The sequence below is a fragment of the Pleurodeles waltl genome, chromosome 1_1, assembly GCF_031143425.1.
Source record: "Pleurodeles waltl isolate 20211129_DDA chromosome 1_1, aPleWal1.hap1.20221129, whole genome shotgun sequence".
In the NCBI taxonomy this organism is placed as follows: Eukaryota; Metazoa; Chordata; class Amphibia; order Caudata; family Salamandridae; genus Pleurodeles; species Pleurodeles waltl.
The window spans coordinates 132,489,382-132,512,359 of NC_090436.1; the positions used below are offsets into that span (position 1 = coordinate 132,489,382).

The 22,978-nt window shown below is 41.4% G+C and overlaps 1 protein-coding gene across 1 annotated transcript in view; it reads right to left on the minus strand.

The window, feature by feature from the left end:
- LOXHD1 (lipoxygenase homology PLAT domains 1) overlaps positions 1–22,978 on the minus strand; it is a 929,469-nt gene that overhangs the window by 880,673 nt on the left and 25,818 nt on the right. The window contains exon 2 of the mRNA XM_069218871.1: positions 694–933. Within this exon, the coding sequence (XP_069074972.1) occupies positions 694–838 (145 nt within the window). The 5' untranslated portion in view covers positions 839–933. The remainder of the gene's footprint in view (positions 1–693; positions 934–22,978) is intronic.

Below are 22,978 nucleotides of genomic sequence, written 5' to 3' on the forward strand. Positions count from 1 at the left end.
TTCAGTCTGGTGTTTTCTTCAATCAAATATTCTCTGCATCTGTTGGTGGAATTAGACTCCACTAGACATTTTCTTTCTCCTAACTTCTGTCCAATCTACAGTCTCTGAAAATGTAAGAGTTAATTTTGTATTTGGTAGACAGGCGGCAGAAACGCTAGGTGCAGTGCACACCTTATCTCCCTACCCGCAGTGGTGAGCTATGAGTGCCAAAATTGGAATTTATCACTACTCCATGGGTGAATTTGTCTCTAAATGATTCTCTTAGTTTGTTAAACTGAAAATTTGCAGAATTATCTATTCGTGAATGATTCAGCCTGTCCCTGTTCTTATTTGTAGTTTATCTAAAATTGTTTACTTGTTCCCATTTATTTATATTTCTAATTAATAATGAATGAATACATGATTTTATTGTATAGAAACATTAAAATATCCATTACAATAGCAAATAACATTAACAATTAAGGCAGTGCTAATAATAATGTATTATTGTTTGTTATTGATGTTTTGCTTTAAATGTCTTAGAATCGGAATAACACATTTTAAACCAAAAAAATAATAATGAATTGTAAATCTTTATGTAATCAAAAGCACAACCCAACAATATTCGCTCGTGTGTAATGGAGTACTTTGAAGTAACTGTAAGGCAACATGTTATCACTTTATAAAATATTGTATTTAATGAATAAGGTTTACCAGTTGAAGGGCGGATTCGCGGGACTGTTGAACTAGGGTACACATCTCTGGGCCTCGCAGCTACTAAATCACCATCTGATGCCTGCGGCTGCAGGATGCCGGTCACTGATGGAGAGGAGTTATAATACTGCACTTGTGTTGGCATTTTCAGAAGTCCAAGCCGTCATATGTCAAAGCTCAGCGCTGGGTACTGCTTAACACTGTCAATTCTTTCTAGATTTGCTAAACGTTTAGTTGTTTCTGTAAAAAAATATAAACGAATATCTGAAAAAACAATCATAAAACTCCCAACGCACTTTTAGCGAGTCATTTCCACTTGTAATGGTTGTTTATTTTCTTTATTAAAATGTCCTTAATCTAGTTTTTTAAAACAATATTTAACCATTCAAATCAAAAATGATATATTTTACATGTGTAAAAATTAATCTGTTTTACAAAAATAGCATACAAAAGTTAAAGGAGTGCCAGGATGAAGTGCATCCAATGGCAGCTGATAAACGATTTTCAGTAAGAAGGGCTGAAAACATTGTGCACATCTGTTTACATTACGTGCAAAAAAACTCATTTTTGAGGGCAAAAAACGCATTCTTTACAGCATCTATCTTTTGCAAATTGAATTTGTGACACTTCTTGTCCCATGTGCCTTGTCTGCATCCGAGTCTTCTCTGTGAGGTGGGGTTCCACCACTGTAATTTGTCTAACTCTACAGAATGTCTGTGCTTGAAGGCTAGAGAGAGGTTGGGGCTCAGTTCATTTGCTGTTGCCGCTCCACAGCCATTGCTTTCATCTGCTGGCGAAGGCCCTGAATTGATGGAGCATGTGCACAACGGTCATCTGGGTTTGAGGCTGAAGAAGAGGCAGTTTTGAGATCGGTGTTGTTGACCTGCTACAGGCAAGGATGTGGAATATAACACCATGCAGCGCCATGCATGTAATACTAATTACAATGGTTTGCAATGTAACGTTCCTCCGACTCAGTGATTTAATTGGTCCATTTCAAGTACATTTTCACTAGTGTTGGGTGAACAATATAGGGCCAAGTTGTGTTCTATCAGAAATTCTGATACGAGGCGTGCACTTTAATTGACATGTTGCCATGGGAATATTTCAGTAAGGAGATAATATTAGAATATGGACTTCGATTTGTATTCCATGAGATGCAGAATATTATGAATGATGCAGGAATCGAGCAAAAAAAAGATGAAGTGCCTGATTTAGAGTTTGTTGGATGGGGTTACTCCATCACAAACGTGACGGATACGCAGTCGGCCGTATTACGATCCCATTATATCCTATGGGAATCGTAATACGATGGACGGGATACCCATCGCGTTTGTGACAGAGTAACCCATCCGCCAAACTCTAAATCAGGCCCGAAGTCTGCATCACCCACAAAGTAATTATATGACTATGAGAGCTAACTGGGTGATGCTTTGGGCAGTGGCGTGTGGCACGATGTTGCAGAATGCCGTGGTTCTGATGCTGTGGCCACCACACAGTGCTGTTGATGAAACATGGTTAAAGGTAATGAGGAGTTGAGTAGCAATTATCGGTCTTTACCAAAGTCAGAGGAGCAATTTCATATTGAAGAGAAAGTTGGAGAGCAACCAGTGAGGAGTAAAGATCAGTATGACAGAAGGAAGTGTGTAAAGGCTACAAATATAAATGGGTAGTGATGTTAGAGTAAAAGTACCAAGCAGTGCGAGGAAAGGGTGACTGAAATATTCACAAACGCTTTTGTGCGTAAGAGTAATGCTGGTCAGTAGTGAAACGTACAAGGTGTAGCGGAAGAAAGGAAGGTGGGTCCGAAGGATGGTGAGCAGGAGGTTATAGGTGTCCCACAGCCTCTTCAGAGGCAAAACCGGAGATGGGGTCCAGAGATTATGTGGTCGAACCATCTGATGGTAACCACGGTAGCCAGGGTAGCACTCATGCACAGGATGCTTCCGCGGGTACAGGCATTCTGTGAATGTGATCTACTTCTTTTTCCAACAGCCACAAACGCTTGCAATAGTAGTAGTGGTAGTAGTAGTAGTACTAATAATAGTAGTAGCAGTAGCATTGTTTTGGTGGAGATTTCTCAAAGACTTATGCAATAGCAATTTACAATGTGCAGAAAGCAACACCCAGGATCATACAAAATACATACAATCATATTAAAAAAAAAATTAAAGCTGAGCACGCTGGAATTCAACAAATTCCATGTCAATAAAATTATTCAAAAATAAATTACAAAAACAATTTGTATTATTGCCTTTAAGCACGTTTACCATCACAAAACTTTCCGAGCACCACATTTATCTAACACCGATTCCTTCAAAGCACATTCCATACAGAGACAGACCCCAAAACTGAGGGCTAGATGTACGGAGAATTTTGGAGGTTGCAAACGGCCGGATTCACAGAATCGGACCATTTGCGACCAGAAAAATTCTCTTTGGGATGTACAAGCACTAGCTGTGATTCGGTAACTTGTTACGGAATCTCAATTTGGGATTTGGCATTTGATATTTGGAAGGGACGTGTTAAGGGCATCCCTTCCTAATACCAAATCACAATGGTATGTACAAATGTTTTGCAACCGTAATGCGATGGCAAAACATTTCAATTTACAGCCATTTGAAAAATGGTGGTAACCCATTCGCAAATGGGAAGGTTTTCCCAAGGGACCCTTTCTCCTTTCAGAATGGTTGGTAAAAAAAAAAAAATAGAAGAGCAGGCAGTGGTCCCACAAACCACTGGCAACTTTAAAAAAATGTAATTTCCAAGTTTAATTTTTTCTTGTTAAATACATCCTGTTTTCCTTTATTCAAAACTGGCTGGTGTATAAAGAAAAATATTGCTTTATTCAAAAGCGATCACAGACATGATGGTACGCTGAACCCAGCAGGCCATCATCCCTGTGATGGCTAGGATTCCTAATGGGCCGCAAATTGCGATCTACCTCATTGATATTCCTAAGATAAGTCTATTTGTGACGCACTAGCAATCATGAATGAAGGTCAAAAAAGTTTCATACATTTAAAATAGTGATTTCCTAATTGCCATTCACAATTCAAATTACAACTAGGAAATCACTATTCATAGTGTTTGTAAAGCTATCCCTTAATTCCTAATAATTGTGCAAAAGAATCCCCTTCAGAAAATAGGCACAGAAAGGACTGGCCGCATTGTCTTTATGGACCATGACTGAGTTGTATAGCAAATGTTTTGCCTTTGTAAATCACACAGTGTTTTGGTTATTTGTTCTTAAACATCTGACTCTCTGTGAAGAAGACAGATGATCCGGTAGTCTTCTTAAGCTTTATTCTTCACATTCAGGTAAATAACAGGACACCGACACAGCTGGCAGTCCTAATGTCCTGCGGTTGTAATCAATGAAGAAAGGATACTCGTAGGTTATAAAAGAAGTAGGTTTATTAGCTTAGTTGTAGGTTACAGAGAAGGCCCCATCAGGAGCAGCATCCTGCCGCTCAGCCCTTCTCACTCCAAATGGCAACTCACCCAATCACAAACACCGTCAACATTCCAACCATACAATGACCTCACTCACAGGCTGAGCAGCAGGGAACATTAAGAGTGTGGGAAGAATGCATAAGAGAGCAAGAAGCCACAACACATCCCCCCTTATGAAAACAATAGAAAATTCAGCAGAACGAAAGATGGCAAAACACCCTCACAAAATGTCCTACAATACTATAAGTACCACCCCAACAAAATAAACAGAAAGGTTAACCAGAAACGGTTAAACAAACACTCTCTGCATACTTTCAATACTCCAATGGGATGGTAAAAACACAGGCAATCAAGACGTTTCACAAATTTACAATACAAGTGTACAGATAACCCAGAACTTCCCTGCACATCCAACAGAGAACACTAGCTATATGTTCCCCTCCACATTATATACACTAACAGGGCCAGCCCGTTGCCCTCCACGACCCGAAAATCAAACCGGACTAGGGCTTCTTCCACACTACTGAATTGGGGTGTATCCGAGTTCCCTAATTGCCACACACTTAAACAGGACCAAGGTTTCAGCTACCCTCTACTGCATTGGAGTGTAACCACGTACCTGCTTCACCATACACTTAAACAGGACCAGGGTTTCACTTACCCTCTACTGCATTGGGGTGTAATCACGTACCCCCAACCACCCATCACTTAAACATAACTAGGGTTCACCTATTATCTACTGCATTGAAGTGTAATGCATACCTCCATCACCATTCACTTAAACAGAACCAGGGGTTCACCTACCCTCTACTGCATTGGGGTATAACCACATACCCCCATCACCCATCACTTAAACATAACCAGGGTTTCACATACCCTCTACTACACTGGGGTGTAATGACATACCCCCTTAATATTGGACTTAACACACTGCTCCCATATCCTTAACCTCTTAGGCAGTATTGACATATATCACTGGGGTGTGAAACACAGCCCTTAAAACACTGGGCTAAACCCACTGCCATTTCATCCTAAACTCCTTAGGAAGGATGGTAAATCTAACCTTCATGCTTTAAAAATTGCCCCTACGTCCTAAACATCTTAGGAAAGATGGTCAAAAACACAGTCCCAATTAAGGACTAAGGGTCAAATCTCACTACACTAAATTGCCACTCAACCCTCTCCTCCTGCTGCACAATAAACAGGACAGAGAACACTAGTCTAAAGACACTAACATGTCACTCAGCATACGTGAATCTAACATCCAACCTCAAGTCATACATCTCTAAGATTTAACATTGCTTTATAACTTCAGCACACTATACATACGTAAACATTTTTGTAAGCCACATTTTACATGGCATGTGCAAATATATTCCACGTGCCATGTGTAAATGAGCTTCAAACACGACCAGGGTACTTTTTTTTTTTCCACACGGTCTACTCTCCAGACCAATGTGCACAGTTCATATATTAAAATAACTTTAGGGTGCTCCTTCCATGCGTCACATACACACCAGGACCCAACAACTTTAAAACTCGTCAGTAACGGCATAGCATTTCTCAATTCAATACAGCATTAAAAATTCATTTCAGCAATGGCAGGCATTGTCAACATAAACATTACATTATTCAATTCTACTCTATGCATCTTTACAATTCAGTATGGCAGCATTGAAAAATACTCTCAGGCAATGTATGGTATTAAGTAAAATGCATATGACACTATGGCGGTCATTCTGACTCTGGCGGGCGGCGGTTGCCGCCCACCTGGCGGGAACCGCCATTTGGCCGCTACGCGGTCAAAAGACCGCTGCCGGCATTTCAACCTTCCCGCTGGGCCGGCGGGCGCTAACCATGTTAGCGCCCGCCGGCCCAGCGGGAAGGAGGCCTGCCACACAGAAGCCGGCTCCGAATGGAGCCGGTGGTGTTGCAGGCGTGCGACGGGTGCAGTTGCACCCGTCGCGCTTTTCACTGTCTGCTAAGCAGACAGTGAAAAGCTTCATGGGGCCCTGTTAGGGGGCCCCAGGACACCCGTTCCCGCCAGCCTCTTCCTGGCGGTGAAAACCGCCAGAAACAGGCTGGCGGGAAGGGGGTCAGAATCCCCAGGGCAGCGCTGCCCTGGCGGATTCGCCCAGCCGGGGGAAAAACGGCGGGAAACCGCCAGCCCCGGTTTTCTGACTGCGGCTTTACCGCCGCGGTCAGAATGGGCTTGGAAGCACCGCCAGCCTGTTGGCGGTGCTTCTGTCAATCACTCTCTGGAAAGTATTCAGATCCTCCACACCGATGAGTAACTTCTCACCCGAATTGCCACTGTACGTTTTATTCCATTCAAAATGCATTAATAGTCATTTACCCTCATACGAAAATTTGACACACAATTTCTCCCTACACACAAACTGTTCCCATTTGCCAGGTCGGCATTCTAGTCTTCCTCTCAGAAAACTTCCTGGAGTGGATCAGGTATCCCATGACTTCTTCTGCAGAATAGAGGCCGGGGAAACTCAGTAACCCAGTAACTAGGAAGGCTGTACTACACCGGGTAAGCTTGTTATCGCTATTTATTATTGCCTCTCCTGTCGTTGCCCTCTGACAAATGTTGAAATATTCCACCACTCATAACATTGGACAGCTCATGTTAATTTTATTTCCTTTGCGATGCAACTCAGCGCAACAACACGCGCTCTCTACAATGCCTCTTTCAATGTCTAACAGCGCATGCAGTTCACATTTTAGTCTCCATGCTGTCGCATCAAGGATTACATTCGCTAGAAGTGCCCATAACTATGCATGTCAGCCTCGCAGGTCCTGCTAACGTCTTTCACAGCCCTCACTCCCGGGTGACAGGAACAGCTGAACAGCAGCCTTGCGTTAAATTCTATGCGGGCTAGAATCCTCACATTTGAGCAGTAAGGGGGCACGTACGCTAATAAAGTTTCAGATAACGTGCTCCCCACACTTCAGCCGCTTCAACCATCTTCTGTCCATAACGAATGCCTAAGATTACAACACAATGCGCGGGCCCTAATTAATCAAATGATGCATCAGCTCACCAGTCTCCTGCAATCCAACAGTATTATGTCCATAACGCCTGCCACAGTGGAACCATTACAAAACTTAGGGTGACTCACTCCACGATGTTCCCATCAGCCACATTTCATAGGAGTATCAAGTTTCCACAAGGGTTAAATTGCTGTTTTATTCCCATTATACGCCGCAGGTTCACTTAAATAAAATGTTGCCGGTTGACTTCAAGTTAAATCCAATTAAACGCTGCCCATTCACTTAAATGCTAACAGTTCAGGTAAATGACTTCAGGTTTCAATGTATCTTCTCTTAACTCTCATCTCTTAGTTTTCCTCTGTAAACTTTGTTTCCTCTTTATCTTCTGCCAAGTGTAGGTTTTCCTCTAGTCATCACCAGTGTTGTAAGCAATAAAGGAGGGATACTCGTAGGTTATAAAATAAGTAGGCTTATTAGCTTAGTTGTAGGTTAGCAATAAGGCCCCACCAGGAGCAGGATCCTGCCGCTCAGCCCTTCTCACTCCAACGTGCAACTCATCCAAGCGCAAACACTCAACATTCCAACCATACAATGGCCTCACTCACTGGCTGAGCAGCAGGAATCATTAAGACTGTGAGGAGAATGCATAAGATAGCAAGAGGCCACATCATCTGCTTAAACAGTAATATTCCTAACTGCCCCCTTAAATACGCTATACATTCTGTATTCTACTTAAGCAGAGCACAGGCACCTACATTCTAAATTATATTCACTACACACATAGTATTGCTATCAACATAGAGACCCAACACATTTCCACCCTTTACATTTAATAATGACAAACCAAAGGAGAACAAAAAAGTAACACCATGAAGAAATACCCATTCATTTGCTACTTACACTACAGATCTCCTAAAACCCCCTTAATAAAAGAAAAATCTTGGAATTTCTTAGAGACAGATCACTTTCGTTGTGACATGCAATTACTTACAGGAGCATCAGATTTACTTGCACCTCCACCAACTTCCTTATCCACACACTCATTCTATGGCCCCTTGGACAAATGCAGCATGACAGATTACTTATCTTTGTTCCACCACCTACCATTCTCCAATTTCACCCAGGACCTTTCACCACAGTAACACATTTGGGAGTGGAGAACCCGGACCTCCTATTCAGCATTATTCTTGACAGTATGGTTCTCACACAATCACCAACAGACACCCTCAGTCTGCATTTACTCCCTTCAAAATACTTAAAAATTAGCACCCTGCCTCCTCATTGCAACGTCCCTCAACTTTTGTTGTGGAAGTGAAGGCATCCCCATCATTACCTTAGCAACTTGGATGAAGGCATCCTAACTCTCTGTAACAGGAAAGGTAACAAGCCCTTGTCTGTAATTGGCATGATCCTCACAGCCAACAACAGCTTCCTCACTTCCTCCATATCATTCAACCCGTCTGCTCAATTGAAAGTTGGCCTCAATGACTCTGTTGCACCTTTCAACAAGACCATTACTTCTGGGATGATATCATGATGTCTTGGTGTGCTTTACTCCACACTGTCCCAAAAACTGCTTCAAAACCGAAGATGTGGATTGCGTTACATTGTCAGATACGATTTCATCTGGGATTCCTTCCCTAGCAAACACTGACTCTAAGGACTCTAACTTTCACACTGTTGGCAACATTCATAAATTTGATTTCAACGCAGTAATCTACTATATTAATTGCATACTTTTTAAGACCCCTCCCAACAGATATTGGTCCAATTATATCCAACCTTAGCTTGCCCCAGGCCTTCTCTGGGGCAGTTACAGCCTCAACAGGACTGGGAACAATGAGCTGCAATTTATCACTAATGGCACAGTGCATAAATTCATGCACTTGATGTTCCATAGACTTATCTAGGCTCAGCCACCAGTAAATCCCTCTTATTCACCTTTTCATGGCAAGCATACCAGTTTAGCCTTCATCAACTAAGGTCAAAACTTTGTCTATCATGCCTACAGGCTCTACAAATAAGTCTTAAAGAAAATTATTTTCTATAGATAACTCAACCAACACTTGTTCATATTTTGTGACAGCACTATCTAAGTATGTGTACCTGAGCCATCCAGGGATCACACATTCTGTTATGCTCCTTAATTCCTCGTCCTTGTTCATGGGCCCCAACCACTCTTCCTCAGATATTGCCCCATCAATGTGACTATTAACAGAACACACATAGACAAGATCCAGAGAATCCCCATTCCGTGTGTCAACATGCTCCACAGGTAACCATGAAAGAGTCTGCAAGCATATACTTAGCACACAGGATTTATTCTAGCTTGTAACCATACTCTTGCCAGCTATACTGCCACTTTGCAATTTTCTGGGTGGCCTTCGCAGCTCCCTTGGGCGTGAACAAGTCTATCAATGGCTTTTGGTCAACATGCACAGTAAACCTTGCACCTCACAGTTAGGTCATTAGATGAGGTAACCCCTACCAAGAGGCCAATACATCACCTTCAATGATGGAATAAGATAGTTCAACCTCCTTAAGGCAAAGACAACCACTACTTTGGCTTTATGTTTTTGAACCAAGACAGCCCCCAGGCCCCAGTGACTTGCATCAGTCATAATGATACCAATGTCCCACGTACCGTATGGTCAAACAGAATAGCTTAGGCAACTTCTCTTTTCATCAGATTAAACTCCTGTGCATCATAGGCAAATTCCTTTTATTAAATAATGGACGTCTTGAATGAAACCACAGATGAAATCATCTTAGAACGCGATGACATCTGCTATGCCTTAAAAGTGTTCTCCACCACTGTTTGGAAGATGGCTAATGTAGAAGCAAAACCAAGAGGCATGCATTTAAACCAAAATGCTCACTCAGGAGTGATAAAATATGTGAGAAGTCTTGTGTCATGGTGAAAATCAATTTGGTGATATGCAGAGGTCACATCCAATTATGTAAAGATTTTGGCATCATTTAAGGTAGCCAACATCTGTTATGTTCGGAAGGGGATGTCTGCCAATCTAATTCTTAGAATTTCAATTACGCCAATACATTCGTATATGCAAAGATCCATTCCCTTTGTGAATCCAAAACTATGGGAGACAACCATTCAAAACGTTCAGTTCTATCAAACATTTCTCTAATTCATACTTTAGCTCACCCCTCAAAGTTAAATGTGCCCGCAAGGCTTATATGTCAATGGTTGTGCATCTATTTTCAACTGTGTAGCGCATACAAACATTTTAAGCATCCCTAGTTTGTCTTGGAAAACATCTGGATAATTCTTTACTCAAACAGTCAGTTGCTGAGCATATCTTTCAGCAATCCTTCTTTACCAGAACCTGCTCAGAATTGTTAGGGTCTACCACTGTTCCAATATTTCTTTGTTGCGGGAAGTCCATCAAGCAAGATTCATCTTCAGCAACATAGACTACTCCACTCATCTTACAGTCCTTGAATTTGAGGGTGCCATCAAATTCTTCAATCACGTTGGTAGGTTTATCACCACAGCAAACTGGATGCACAAAACGTCTTAAAGAGATCTTTTGAAAAGATTCCACCGGTGTTTCTCTCCAATCAATGAGAATGGAGAATTAGGATCAGCCATGACTTGGATTTGCACCCCATAAAGTTAACCATGCAAAACAGGCATTTATTTTGATTGTCTGAAACACACAATGCCAAGTCTTTCTCTATGGATATCTTTTGTGTTTCATCACACTCTAATTCAATGGAAAAAACAACAATGTCATTTCTGAAGATGGCATCATCATGACATGTGTCAGGTATTCACTTTTTGTTTAAGGTGCTTTGAATGATTTACATACTTTAGCAGTATTCCCTTTTTTCTTAAATGTTTTACAAACAGGGTCTCATGCAGGACAGAACTGGGTGTTGTGTGAGTTTGGGAACTAAACCACTTATAACATCCAAAAGCTTTGGTTTTCTTCCCAAGTGCTCTACTTTCGGGCTTCTCTTGAAAATTGCTTGATTGGCTCAACATTTTGTCATTGTTGACCTGTGTCTGAAATAGTAATTTCCTCCATAAATGATGTGATATTGGTATGGTATTCTCAAAGCTACTTGTAATTTCTATTTCTTTGTATATGCTGAGAGCAAAGTGTCTTTGATTTTCCTGTAGTTGTTTTTTTTTCCGCCAGCTGGTATCTAATAATACTTTCTTTGAAGGATTTGTAATCACAGGAGTCGGCTACGATTCTTAACAATCCCAGAAATCTTGCAACACATTCACCAGGTGAATAATTTGAGATCTTTTGCAAAATGTGTGCCTTTCCATCAACACATTTAATGAGCCTTAAACTTTACAGCTAAAACCATGATGGCTGCTGCATATTCACTTACTGCAACTCCAACTCCTAATACAGTTTTCTTCTGTACATGTTTCAGAATCTTTTGCCCTCTGGATTTAAACAATGGCGCATGATAGCAAATATTTTATTTTGATTGAAAAATCACCTTCATGGGATCCAAATAAACCTCAAAGCTTTCCTTCATTACTTTCCTGTCAGCATCAGGACTTGGTGTAAGTGTGGGAGTAGGTATTATACTTTGTTGCACGATGAGAGACAAAAAACAAACATTTTAGAAGTATGTGTATATCACCAGGCATTTGCACTGTTTTGTTGTTCTTTAACAGTAGAAAGATGTGGATAGCAGTGTGTTTATCACCACAAATCGCTGTATGCACACAAATTCTCTGGATGTCCAATAATGTTTGAAGACAGTTGCATTCGGGTGATTTATCACTGTGGGTGCACTTAATTGTTTGTATAAGTGTGATGTGACAGCACATAGATGTGGACCGCGGTGTGCATATCACAGTGAATTGTTGTGTACACATAGTCTCTATCAATGTCAAATAATGTTTGAAGACAGTTGCGACAGGGTGTAGACTGACACATATCTACTGTCTATTGGAGCCTAACTTACAAGTGTAAGTTAGCACTAAAAATATATTAAAAAACAGTAGCGAGTCTAGCACCACATATGGCCAACCCTTCATAGTGCAACACCCTTCCATGAAAATAAGAGGTAGAGACTCAAATGTAAAACCCATAGGAAATACTGTTAATTTAAATTAAAGTATTTTAACTAGGTGAACTATAAATAAATATAATTAAATGTTAAAAAAGTTTTTTTAAATGTAGTTATAAAATATTTCAATAGGCTTTAAGCATTTAAAAAACTAATGCATCAATACACTTTAATAAATATTATTACATTTCTTTTAATTTAATACAACACTTTCAATAATTATTAATGTATAATAAATATTGTACTTTATGGGATTTTGTTTTTATTTAACCTTGAGATAAATAATTTCAATGTACTTGTTTTTATTGAAATTTAGTATACTTTAACTAATTTCATTTATAGTTTAAAACGTAGTGAATAGTACTGTAACATTTTTTCCTTACTTTTACATTTAAAAGAAAAATATAAAAATAATGTGCATTAATATATAACCTAAAAATATTTTTAGAAACTTTTTCCAAGTTTACATTTTTTTTAAACTTTACCATGCAGAAGCCTCCTGATTGGAGTGGAGATCGCCCTATGGTAAATTGTAGGCAACGTTCCCACTCCAACTTCAGAGTCTTGTCGTAAGGACTCTTGCATCTCTACAAGACTGCTGGATTAGGGGCAGCAGCACCTCTGCTTGTAGGCGACTGTCGGCCCAATCCTTCCAGCTCTCTAGCAGCACCAAAACCCAAATAGCAAAGGGGATTTCTGGCAGCCTAGCGCATGGAATCAGGAAACCACTCAGGGAAAATCATGGTGGAACAAGTATTACCCTTTTATCTCATTAGCAATAAGTCTCTTATACACACATAGGCAAGAAAAGAAGATGCAGTATAGTTTTCAATACATTTATTGAAAAGACTGCAATCTGCGTTAAAAGGCATGAGCTGCAATGATTAGGATAATGACAAGTAACAAAATCAGGATTGTGAAAATAAGAGATGTAAATATGAACAACCTCAACATATTGCAAGAAACATGAATATGCAAATTCCTCCCTAAAGAATATTTTCTACCCTAAAGATAGCAAGGCATGATAAAGCTGATCTACCCATGCTGGGCCCATGAGAAGTGCCCCAAGCCCATTACCTTAGGTAAAGGTCGGCCTTCAGTCTCCAAATCAGGTTTCGTAGAGACAAAAAGGCTCAGGTCTGCTGCAAAGTGACATGAAGTAAAGATGCAATATTCTGGGTGGAACTTCCTCTAATGGCCTTGGTCTCACAAGGTGTTTTTATAAGGCACATGTTATTGTTCATACGGACATCCTGACGTGGGTATATACATAAATGTTAGACTGTGTGCACAAACGTGTATCAGCAATATCATGACAAATGGCTGACTTGTTCACAGTCTGTTCTTGTCTAACAAAGCAAAGAACATGATGACAATCCATTACGTACAATGCTGATAATGACGCTTTCACGAATGGCAGCTGATTATGAAATAACAAAATGTTTTCTAAAATGCAGGCAATGCTAAAATGAATAAAACAAATAAAATGAATGGAGCAAGTTATCTAGGTAAAAGGGCACAGGCCTGCAAGCCAAAGCTAAGCTAAACTCCTATACCCAGGCAAAACTAACGTGGACCCACAACAGTCTCCCTTTAGCAAAGTATTTTGGGATAGCTCTTGGTAAACTTAACATCGGCCAAACCATTTCTGCAATATTTTAACAACTTTCTACATCGGGATCTAAGTACGGTTTTCAGGTGCTGCTGTTGGGTAGGAAAATGGTCACTGAAGACCTAAAAAAGTGATGGGTGGAATGGTTGAAATAATCTCAGCCACTGGTAGTTACTCAGGCCCGCAGACCAGTCCCATCTTTGTTTTGCTCACTGTGCCACCTCAGGCTATAACCAGTCATATGCAAATCAGCCTTAGTCCTGCTCCAATATGAGCAGTTCAGCACAAATTGCCAAGCCAGGTTCCTTCTGAACAGGAACACAGGCAGCTCCATATTAGTTTTGGCCAGTGTCAGCCTCGTCAGCAGAGTGCAGCTTGAATCCTGTGGCACAGTGAGCACAGGACTCATGTCTGAGCAAACTGGTCACATTAATGGCATTGCACTGAGAACAGAATAAAAGTATTGGGTGGATTGCTTGAATTAATCTCAGCCATTGATAATTGCTGCAGGTTCCATCCAGTCCATTGTTTTTCTGCACACCAGGCCACCACAGACAGGAGACAGTCATATGTAAACCAACCGTGGTCTTGTCAAGACGTGGATCCTGTGCGGACTATTCTTTAGGAACCACTCCAGTAATGCTCCAACATTGCCACATGGAGCAACAGCCAGGGACCAACAGCCAACAGCACCAACTCCACTAGGCAGCAACAACCAGCCATCAGTCCACCTGGCCAGTGGTCTCTCCTGAGAAAGCCAACCATAAGTCATCAATTGGACTGCTCTGGGGCTGATCAGGGGTTGTAAGGAGTACACAGCACAGCAGGGAGGGCTCTGACCTCCACATTCTTGCTTAGTGCTACAAGCCACAGCAAGTGCTGCCGTTTGCCCTCCCATAGCAATCAAGACCCCACAACCCACTGAACACTCCACCACCGCAGCCAAAAGCAACCATTAAATGCCAAGCACTTCCTCAGGTTCCAGTGAGGAGTGCCCAGCTTTAGGTGAGCAGGAGTAACAATGGGAAGAACAGCTGGGAGAACAGCAACCAACAAAGACCTGGGCCTAGATGTACATAGCACTTGTTGAAAATACTGGTTGCAATTTGCGACTAGTGCAGTATTTTGCGAACCAACCTATGTATTAATATGTCAGTTATCAAAATACTGATTCCTACTGGGTTCCAATACAACCTACCTCATAAATATTAATGATGTACGTCATAATTTGAGACCCACTGGGAACCACCGCCATTACAGGGATGGTTGCCTGCTGAGGTGAGCAGACCAACATGTCTGCGACTGCTTTTAAATAAAGAATTTAAAGGGTGCTGGTTTTCGATGAACCCGGGATGAATTAGAAAAACATATTAGCCTATTCAAGGGTAAGAAGGGCTGTGCCCAGCACTGCCCTCCCATCCTGCCAGTGATGACCCATCCAGGCACACCTAAGCTCCCTATTGTGTGTGGGCTCTCTAGGAGGAATGCACAAAGCTCAACTATCAGCTACACCCAGTCATATGACCCAGAGACAGGCTGCAGGCACTAAATGGCTAAGGCAGGAAAATGCACTTTTTCTAAAAGTGGCATTTCCAAAATTGTAATTCAAAATCAGACCACACCATGAGAGGAGTTTTCATTATGATTCTAAAGACACTAAACATGAACTCGTCACCTCCTCCCATTTGGACATTATCACTTATTAAATGTATCAAGGTAACACCAAAGTTATCCAATGGGAGAGGCAGGCCTTACAGTAGTGAAAAAGAATTTAAGAGTTTTTCAATACCAGGAAATGTAAAACTAAGAAGTACAAGTCCAACTTTTTAAATACATTGCACCCTACCCTCTGGGCCTACCGTAGGGGTGACGTATGTATTAAAAAGAAAGGTTTGGGCCTGGCAAAACGTTTATTTGGCAGCTCGAAATGGCAGTTTAAACTGCACACAGATTGCAGTGGCAGGCCTGAGACATGTTCAAAGGACTACTTAAGTGGGTGGCACAATCAGTGCTGCAGGCCCACCAGTAGCATTTAATTTACAGGCCCTGGGTACATGTAGTACTACTTTACTAGGGACTTACAAGTACATTGAATATGCCAATTGGGTATAAGCCTATCCTACTACGTTTGAAGGAGAGAGCACACACACTTTAGTACTGGTTTGAAGTGGTAAAGTGTGCAGACTCATAAAAGTAAAAAAAAAAAACACTTTGGAAAACAGGAGGGTGAAGGCAAACATTTTGCATCTGCATTGATGCAGAAAGGGCCAAGTCCAACAAGACCCCTCTTTCAGCCAAAAGCCAGGGTAGATTACCCAAAAACTTGATGGACTTCCCTGCCTATGTGATAGAACATGGACAAACTGACGGTTTTGTCAGTTCTATGTCTCTCTGAAGTCACTTGGATCCCTCTGTCTATATTCTCCTGACCCACTGGATTGCCCCAGGGTGAACACTTTTCCACATCTGTGGACCCCATCTGTGAAGCACCTAACCTTAATTTGCTCATAGGCGCATCCTAAAAGGCAGACAGCACAACCATGGCCAACAAAGTGATGTGGCCCATTCCGCCCCGGGATCAGACTTCTGTGTCCAACCCAAGGAAAATTCTGCCCATACAGGCAGCATCCTATAGAGGCCCCTAACATCTGTCATTGTCAAGATCCAGACCCCAGGAAATCCAGGGCACTCTGATATCTGTGGTTTCTCAAAGGGAGGGGTGGTAACCCTGGGTGTTTTGCACCCTATATTCACTCTGCCACCAACCATTTCAGGGGAGGTATCCTGGAACTAGCCACTCAGCTGAGGGTCTGTACTCTAAGGCTGAGCAGGGGATGGGGTGAGTTCTTCCTCATCCTGCCTCTCCATCTGGGCTCCTGTGCCCTCCGCTAGGGGGCTGTTCTACAGCAGCTCCTGCAGAAGGAGATGGATTAGTGCCCCTGAAATATTCTGGTGTTTCTCTTCAGTTCCAGTCATTTCTCATACAGTGTCATCTAACCTATATGACACAACCTCAGAATTTCTCAAGTAATATTTCTAAACTGGTGCTCCTTTAATTTGATTCAAAAAAGGATACTATGGCTTGGGCAACACCACCTACTCTGAGCCCATGCAGTTGAAGATGGAAGGTGAAGATATAATGAAGTTGCTACTGCCACTTTTTTAAAGAGAAAAGCTCAAACATACTCTACCTTTATTGTGCATCGGCCTATTAGGACCACTGCATTAACAGAATTGACTCTTCCGATCAACACACAACAAAGACATCGCACATCTGAGAAAGGGGGTTATCGACGTCAGACCAGAAGAAACTTAAGAAGCAAATCATAGTGGGGCATAGCCCATAAAGTTAGGAGAATTGTTTAAGACACTCACTCTAGAAGAGAAATGAGAAGGAGGAAAGTAGGACTTTTATGTCACTGTCCTAACCTGTTGGGGAAACAGACCAGCTTGTCCCTAGATTACAGACCGAGGGCAGACATACCTGAGCCACCACCTGTCACAACAAAGTTGCATTTCGATATTCAAGTGTTACTATCTACACAGGAGGAAACTTTTCCAGTCTTTACCTTAGCAGATTCTCAAGCATTGGCTTTTGTATTTCAGACAAAGATAAGTCTTTCGGCCAAGAAAAAAGTCTGCCCTGAAGACATAAAAGACATTGATGGATGTTCCTAACCCCAAGGGCTAATAAAGAGGGTGATATTTTCAATACTAGCAGTCACACCAAAAGGACATGTGGAAAGCATTCACCCTGGACCATATTGATGTACCAGCCTTTTCTGTCATTTTAGGCACCTCATGGTTATGGACACATAACCTTAGATTAGTTTGCAAGACCCTTCCCTCATGTCTTTGTCACTGCATTGTAAAACCACTGCTTTCCATGCCCTAATCCAGAAAATAATTTTCCATTAACTTGCTTGGTTCTAAGAAACGCCAGGAAACTAAAGACACAAAAGACTATATTGAAGAAAGGCCCCCTTAGCGGTGAAGAGAGAGATTGAGGAAAAAGGGGACAGGCATTCTTTTCTCTTCCCCCACCATAGACAATAACGCTGTGCTATTGGTTTGGTTCCTGAGGCAAGCATTTTTTAGAGGAAAATGTATCCTTTGACAAAGGAAGACTAATAGCCTCATTACGAGTTTGGCGGGAGGCAGTCCTAGACCGCCATGTTGGCGGTTCCAAACGTACTGCCTAGCAGACCACCTCACACCAGCAGTATTACGAGTGGAGCACCATGTCAACGGCGGTCTTGCCAGTGGCGGCGGACGGCAGTGACTGCAGGTGGTTATACGATGCCTTTTTTCCCCCCACATGTGACCATGCAGATGTGTATATTTTGTTACAAAATGTGCACATGTGCATATGTCCCATTGCTGGACTATGGGCATATATGCCCAGTCCAGTCAATGGGGGTACAATGCCACAAGTACTTACCTGTGTTAGGGGATTTTCCCCAGAGGGGGGACATCCGCGAGTGGGGACCTGGGGAAGGGGTCCATGCAGAGAACTGCAGGGAAAAGAAGGAGATGGGGGAGCTAGCCCCCCATTTCCCTAGATTCCGCCAGCTCAAAGTTGGAGGTCTCCACGCCACCACCGACGAAGTAGTCAGCACTGTAGCCAAACGGAAGTCTGCCTGCATTTAGATCAGGTGGGTGGACCTTCATGTTGGCAGTATGTGTACTCCATCGCAATTGTAATGGAGGTTTTTATTTAACATTTTAGTAGAGAACTTATGGCCTCATTATGAGTTTGGCAACCCCAACGCGGCCATGTTGTTGGTGGCGGTCAGACCGCTGTGGTCCTGGTGGTCCTGCCCACCGTATTACGAGATTGGTGAGACACGGTACTGTAACCAGCAGGAGAGACCACTGGCACCGCTACCCAGCGGCGACCAGAAAGGAGCCACCATAAAGCAGCACAGCCAATCCGACTGCCATGCACAATACGAGTTGCACGATCGCCATGCCGGCTGTTGTGCTTCCACACAAACAGAAATTACCTGCTGATTGGACGCCTGCATATGAACAGATAACATACCAATGGTACAGAGAGCACCAACTAAGACAGCAATGACAACATTGCCTAGTATCAATCATGATGGTTGAAGAGCCTCCTACAGCAATTAGCACTGGCATTTTAAAAATTACATTAGGTGAAATGTTACAAGGAATTATTGACATACAATATTAATGAAAAGAGCTATCTGATCAAAGAAACTGCCAGTTATACAAATGAGGCACATGATTATCTAGGAGAGTTAGCTGCTGAATGCAAAGTGGATAGCATAAAGATGAAAAATGTAAAATTAAATTATAAAAACGATTTAACTCATGATAAAATTGAAGAAATGGGCTTAGTAAATCTCAAAGTTCATATTAAACAATTAATTGAAAAAACAAGCGAGTGGAGTGCTTTGAAGAAGTGCAGTGGCAAAGGGCAGAAGAGAGGGACGGCAAGTAAGAAGAAAGTCAAGAAGACTGACAGTAGCGCAAGTGACTCATAAGCTGGGACAGGAAATGATTTAGAATTTTCTTTAGTAGAAGTGCATGGAGGAAACCTAGTGCATGTGTCATGGACACAAACTGATCTTTATGCTATTAGTACTAATTTTCTGACGTTGCAGGATGAACCAGAGAAGTGGTATAAAAAGTGCACGTTAACAAATATTTCACAGGTGCTGTGGACTTATTTAAATTAATTATTTGAGATTGTGGTTCCCAGCGATTTGTGAGCTTCATGTAAAGCAGTGGTTGCATGGCCAACTGAAGAACTAGTTAGAGTTGCTCCTAACAATGCTCCTTCTGAGGAAATAGCCAATCAGTACAGACAGGTGATTGAGCATCTGAAGAAAAGAGTACCTGAGAAAGAAAGAAATTGGGTGAAACCTTTGAGAACTTCCAAGGAACTGAAAGAGTCAGTTCATGCTTTTTATGAGAGGCTTATGCAGATTTCCAAGAAACACAGCAGAGTTGATCATCCAGAGAAAGATGATGTCAGCGGTTTTCTTTCTGCTTTCATTATGAATTTGAGGCCAGAGCTTGGCCGCCATGCACAGCAGAGTCGATTATGTTAGCAGACATAAAACATAGATGAGATTTGATTTTAAAGCTGGCAAAATACAGTAGTGACAATCTTGATGCAAAGCAGAAAAAGTTTAAAGAGAAGCTGGTGGTTGCCCAGATGAAGCAGTTTGAGAGACAATCCTGAAGTCAAATAGTTTCAAATAAGAATTATGCCCAGTGTAGAATGAATGGGATGAATGAAATGTAAGGGGCCAAATACAATGATGCAAATGAAAGGTGGTGGAAGAGGGATGATGGACAATGATGGAACTTAAGTAAATGATGAAAAGAAACACTTGTTTTACCTTCTGTGGGAGATTCAGGCCCTAGAAACGCAAGTGTTGCCATGAATCCAAATAGAATTCAAGGAGAGGTTGTTCCTCAAATCCAGAAAAATGGGATGGTCCCATCTTTGACAAATTCTGAGAAAGGTGTACAGAATCAGAAATCGTTTTGAATGTCAATGCCTCCAGCACTAGTGATGCAGCAAAACATCAGAAATAACATGCCATATAGTGCAGGGCACCAACAGAATCCCATGATTCTGAATTTTGATTCCTCAGCAATCATTCACAATGACTGTGCCTGAGAGAGAGGAGGACTGCATACTTGGAGCAGTCCTAAAGGTAGATCAAAGTCGCACACATGTTGACGGGGGAGTAAATGGCCATCCTGTTTCATTTTTAGGTTGAGAGCACAAGCACTTTGATCTGTTTTAGTATTGTGGGGTTTTAACCATGCCTATCTCATGCCCATCACTTTCACTCTTTTGTGGGCTTGCCTTTCAAAAATCCCTTGATGTCATTGGTAATTGATTTACGTTTGTCCCGCCTTGGGGCAGTTTTGTTACCTCCTTACAGACTGACCCTGTTGCATGGATTATTGCACAATTGACGATATACTTCAGCATGAGTGAACTAATTTTTGTTTTGTCTCTCCCCTTCCTGCTCCATAGCAGCCATGGCCCTCACAACGTGAGCAGCGTCCTCAGTTCAAACTCCATCGGCGGTATTGGAGCCCTGGTCACATTGTTCACACTGTTACCTAATCAGAGTTATTTCTTTTGGCTCACCCATTCACGCTCCATAGCTTTCCCAAATACACTTATAATTGATAAATACTTTACTGAAACACAGAAATCTGCAATGCAGCCCCCTGGCAGAGCGGGAGAGCCGATTCTACAATATTCACTGGACTCGGGAAAAGTCACCTCATGATGCTTTGCAAGCATTCCTTTTCAAACAAATGTTGCCCATAACTCAGCCTGTGGTGGTCCTAGCACAACAGGACTACCACCAAAACGTTCAGCACAACACTCTTTCTATTTAGGTCATCTCTAGGTCCCCACACTAGGTTAGTGGGGATCCCAAAATAATAACTCCTCCCACCATTCAGTCCCTTTTTAAGCTCTCTTATGATCCTTTGTTTTACAGCTTGGAGTAGTTTGGCCTGAAAATGTGTAAGGCACTATGCCCTCTAGGGGCTAAATATATGATTGCACTCCATTACTTTGTGATGTTCTATTTTCATGTGATTATGTCTTCTGGGGGCTAACTATAGGGTAACATGACCATATTTCTTATAATGCTATTTTCATTGTGGTGTTCTTTAGAGACCGTTCTGAGCATTACCATCTAATACCAAACATTTATTTCTGATAAGGTTTTTTATTGGATTATATGATAATTGTATATGTTTTATTATTCTCTCCTTATTGCAATTATGACCATGATTAAGGACAACTTAACATCCTCATTACACTATGGCTTTTTGAACACTCTAGATATTTTCGGGTGACCCTTTTAGTTTGTTTCTCTTGTTACTCCTTTTCTGTCTTGTTTTGGGATTTGTGTTAGGCAGCCAGCAACTCTGATGGTGGGGTGGTGAAAGTGGTATTCTATTGCAATTGATACCAAATGGCAATGGCAAGGCAGATAGAGGAAGAAGGTAAATGGAAGTGTTTTAGGTATATGCAGGGCCGCTGGAATTATTTGGCAGGAAAAGACCAAATTATGAGGCAGGGTTGACCAATCTGTGTGGCAAGAAAAGTCCAGTTATGAATTTACCATACCAATAGCTCTAACTCAAGCAAATGCGAGACCCACTGCATTGCAAATGCTTGTTAATTGATACTCATTCAACAGTTCGTTCTGTGGAAGTCCCAAACCTACCCCTCCAGGAAAAGAAGTTCAAGTTGTAGAGATTAGTAGTAAACAAATGTTTAATAAGGTTATACCAGATGGTCCTGTTAAAACTGGTGAGACGAAAAACAAACATCAGTTAATTTTGTGTTATTGATATCCTGTGAATGTAATTGGTACAGACTTGCATTGCAAAATGAATCGAATGATTTAGCACACCTGATGGTGTTACAACTGACACACAAGATGAAGATTCAGTGTTCAAAATAAATTGACAAAAAATTATTCTAACACCTGTAGTAATTATAACAGTTTGTGCAACTATCCCACTTCTTTTGCTACAATATTGTGAGTGTATGGTAAAAGAAGGTAGAGACTGTGGTAATAATGGTTTGATGAAAAGGAAAAGGTCTGATGAGTACGAAATGGAGTATATTAAGGACTGTGTCTACAACCAGTTGAAGATGTCAGAGGGGAATTCCAGAAAGAAACAGAAAGTGATGCCAAATGAATAATTTCCCGATTAATAACATTTTATAAATGAGTGGTAATATAGATAAAATAATCAGAGGGGGGAACTGTGGAAGTGTTTTTCAAATTCTATATTTGTGTGCAATAAATATTAATAATGAAGAATAATATTTTGTTGGTTCTAGCATGCAAATGCGTGAACTTGATTATAGTTGAAACACATTTAATAGATTTTTACTGTTGTGCTTTGAATGAACGTTCTTTTGTTGAAACTGTTGCTGTTTTCAAGGCCTTCCATTGTAGCTAAAGTGCTGGATCTGGTCTTATTCATTTGCGGAATAGTGCTTATGTACTTAGGTAATGACATGTTTTATTCTGATTTGCCAGAACAGCTGTTACATTAGATCATACCATGAGGATTTTACTGGTTTAATAATGTTTTATGCAAGAATTGTGTATACGAACCCCTTAA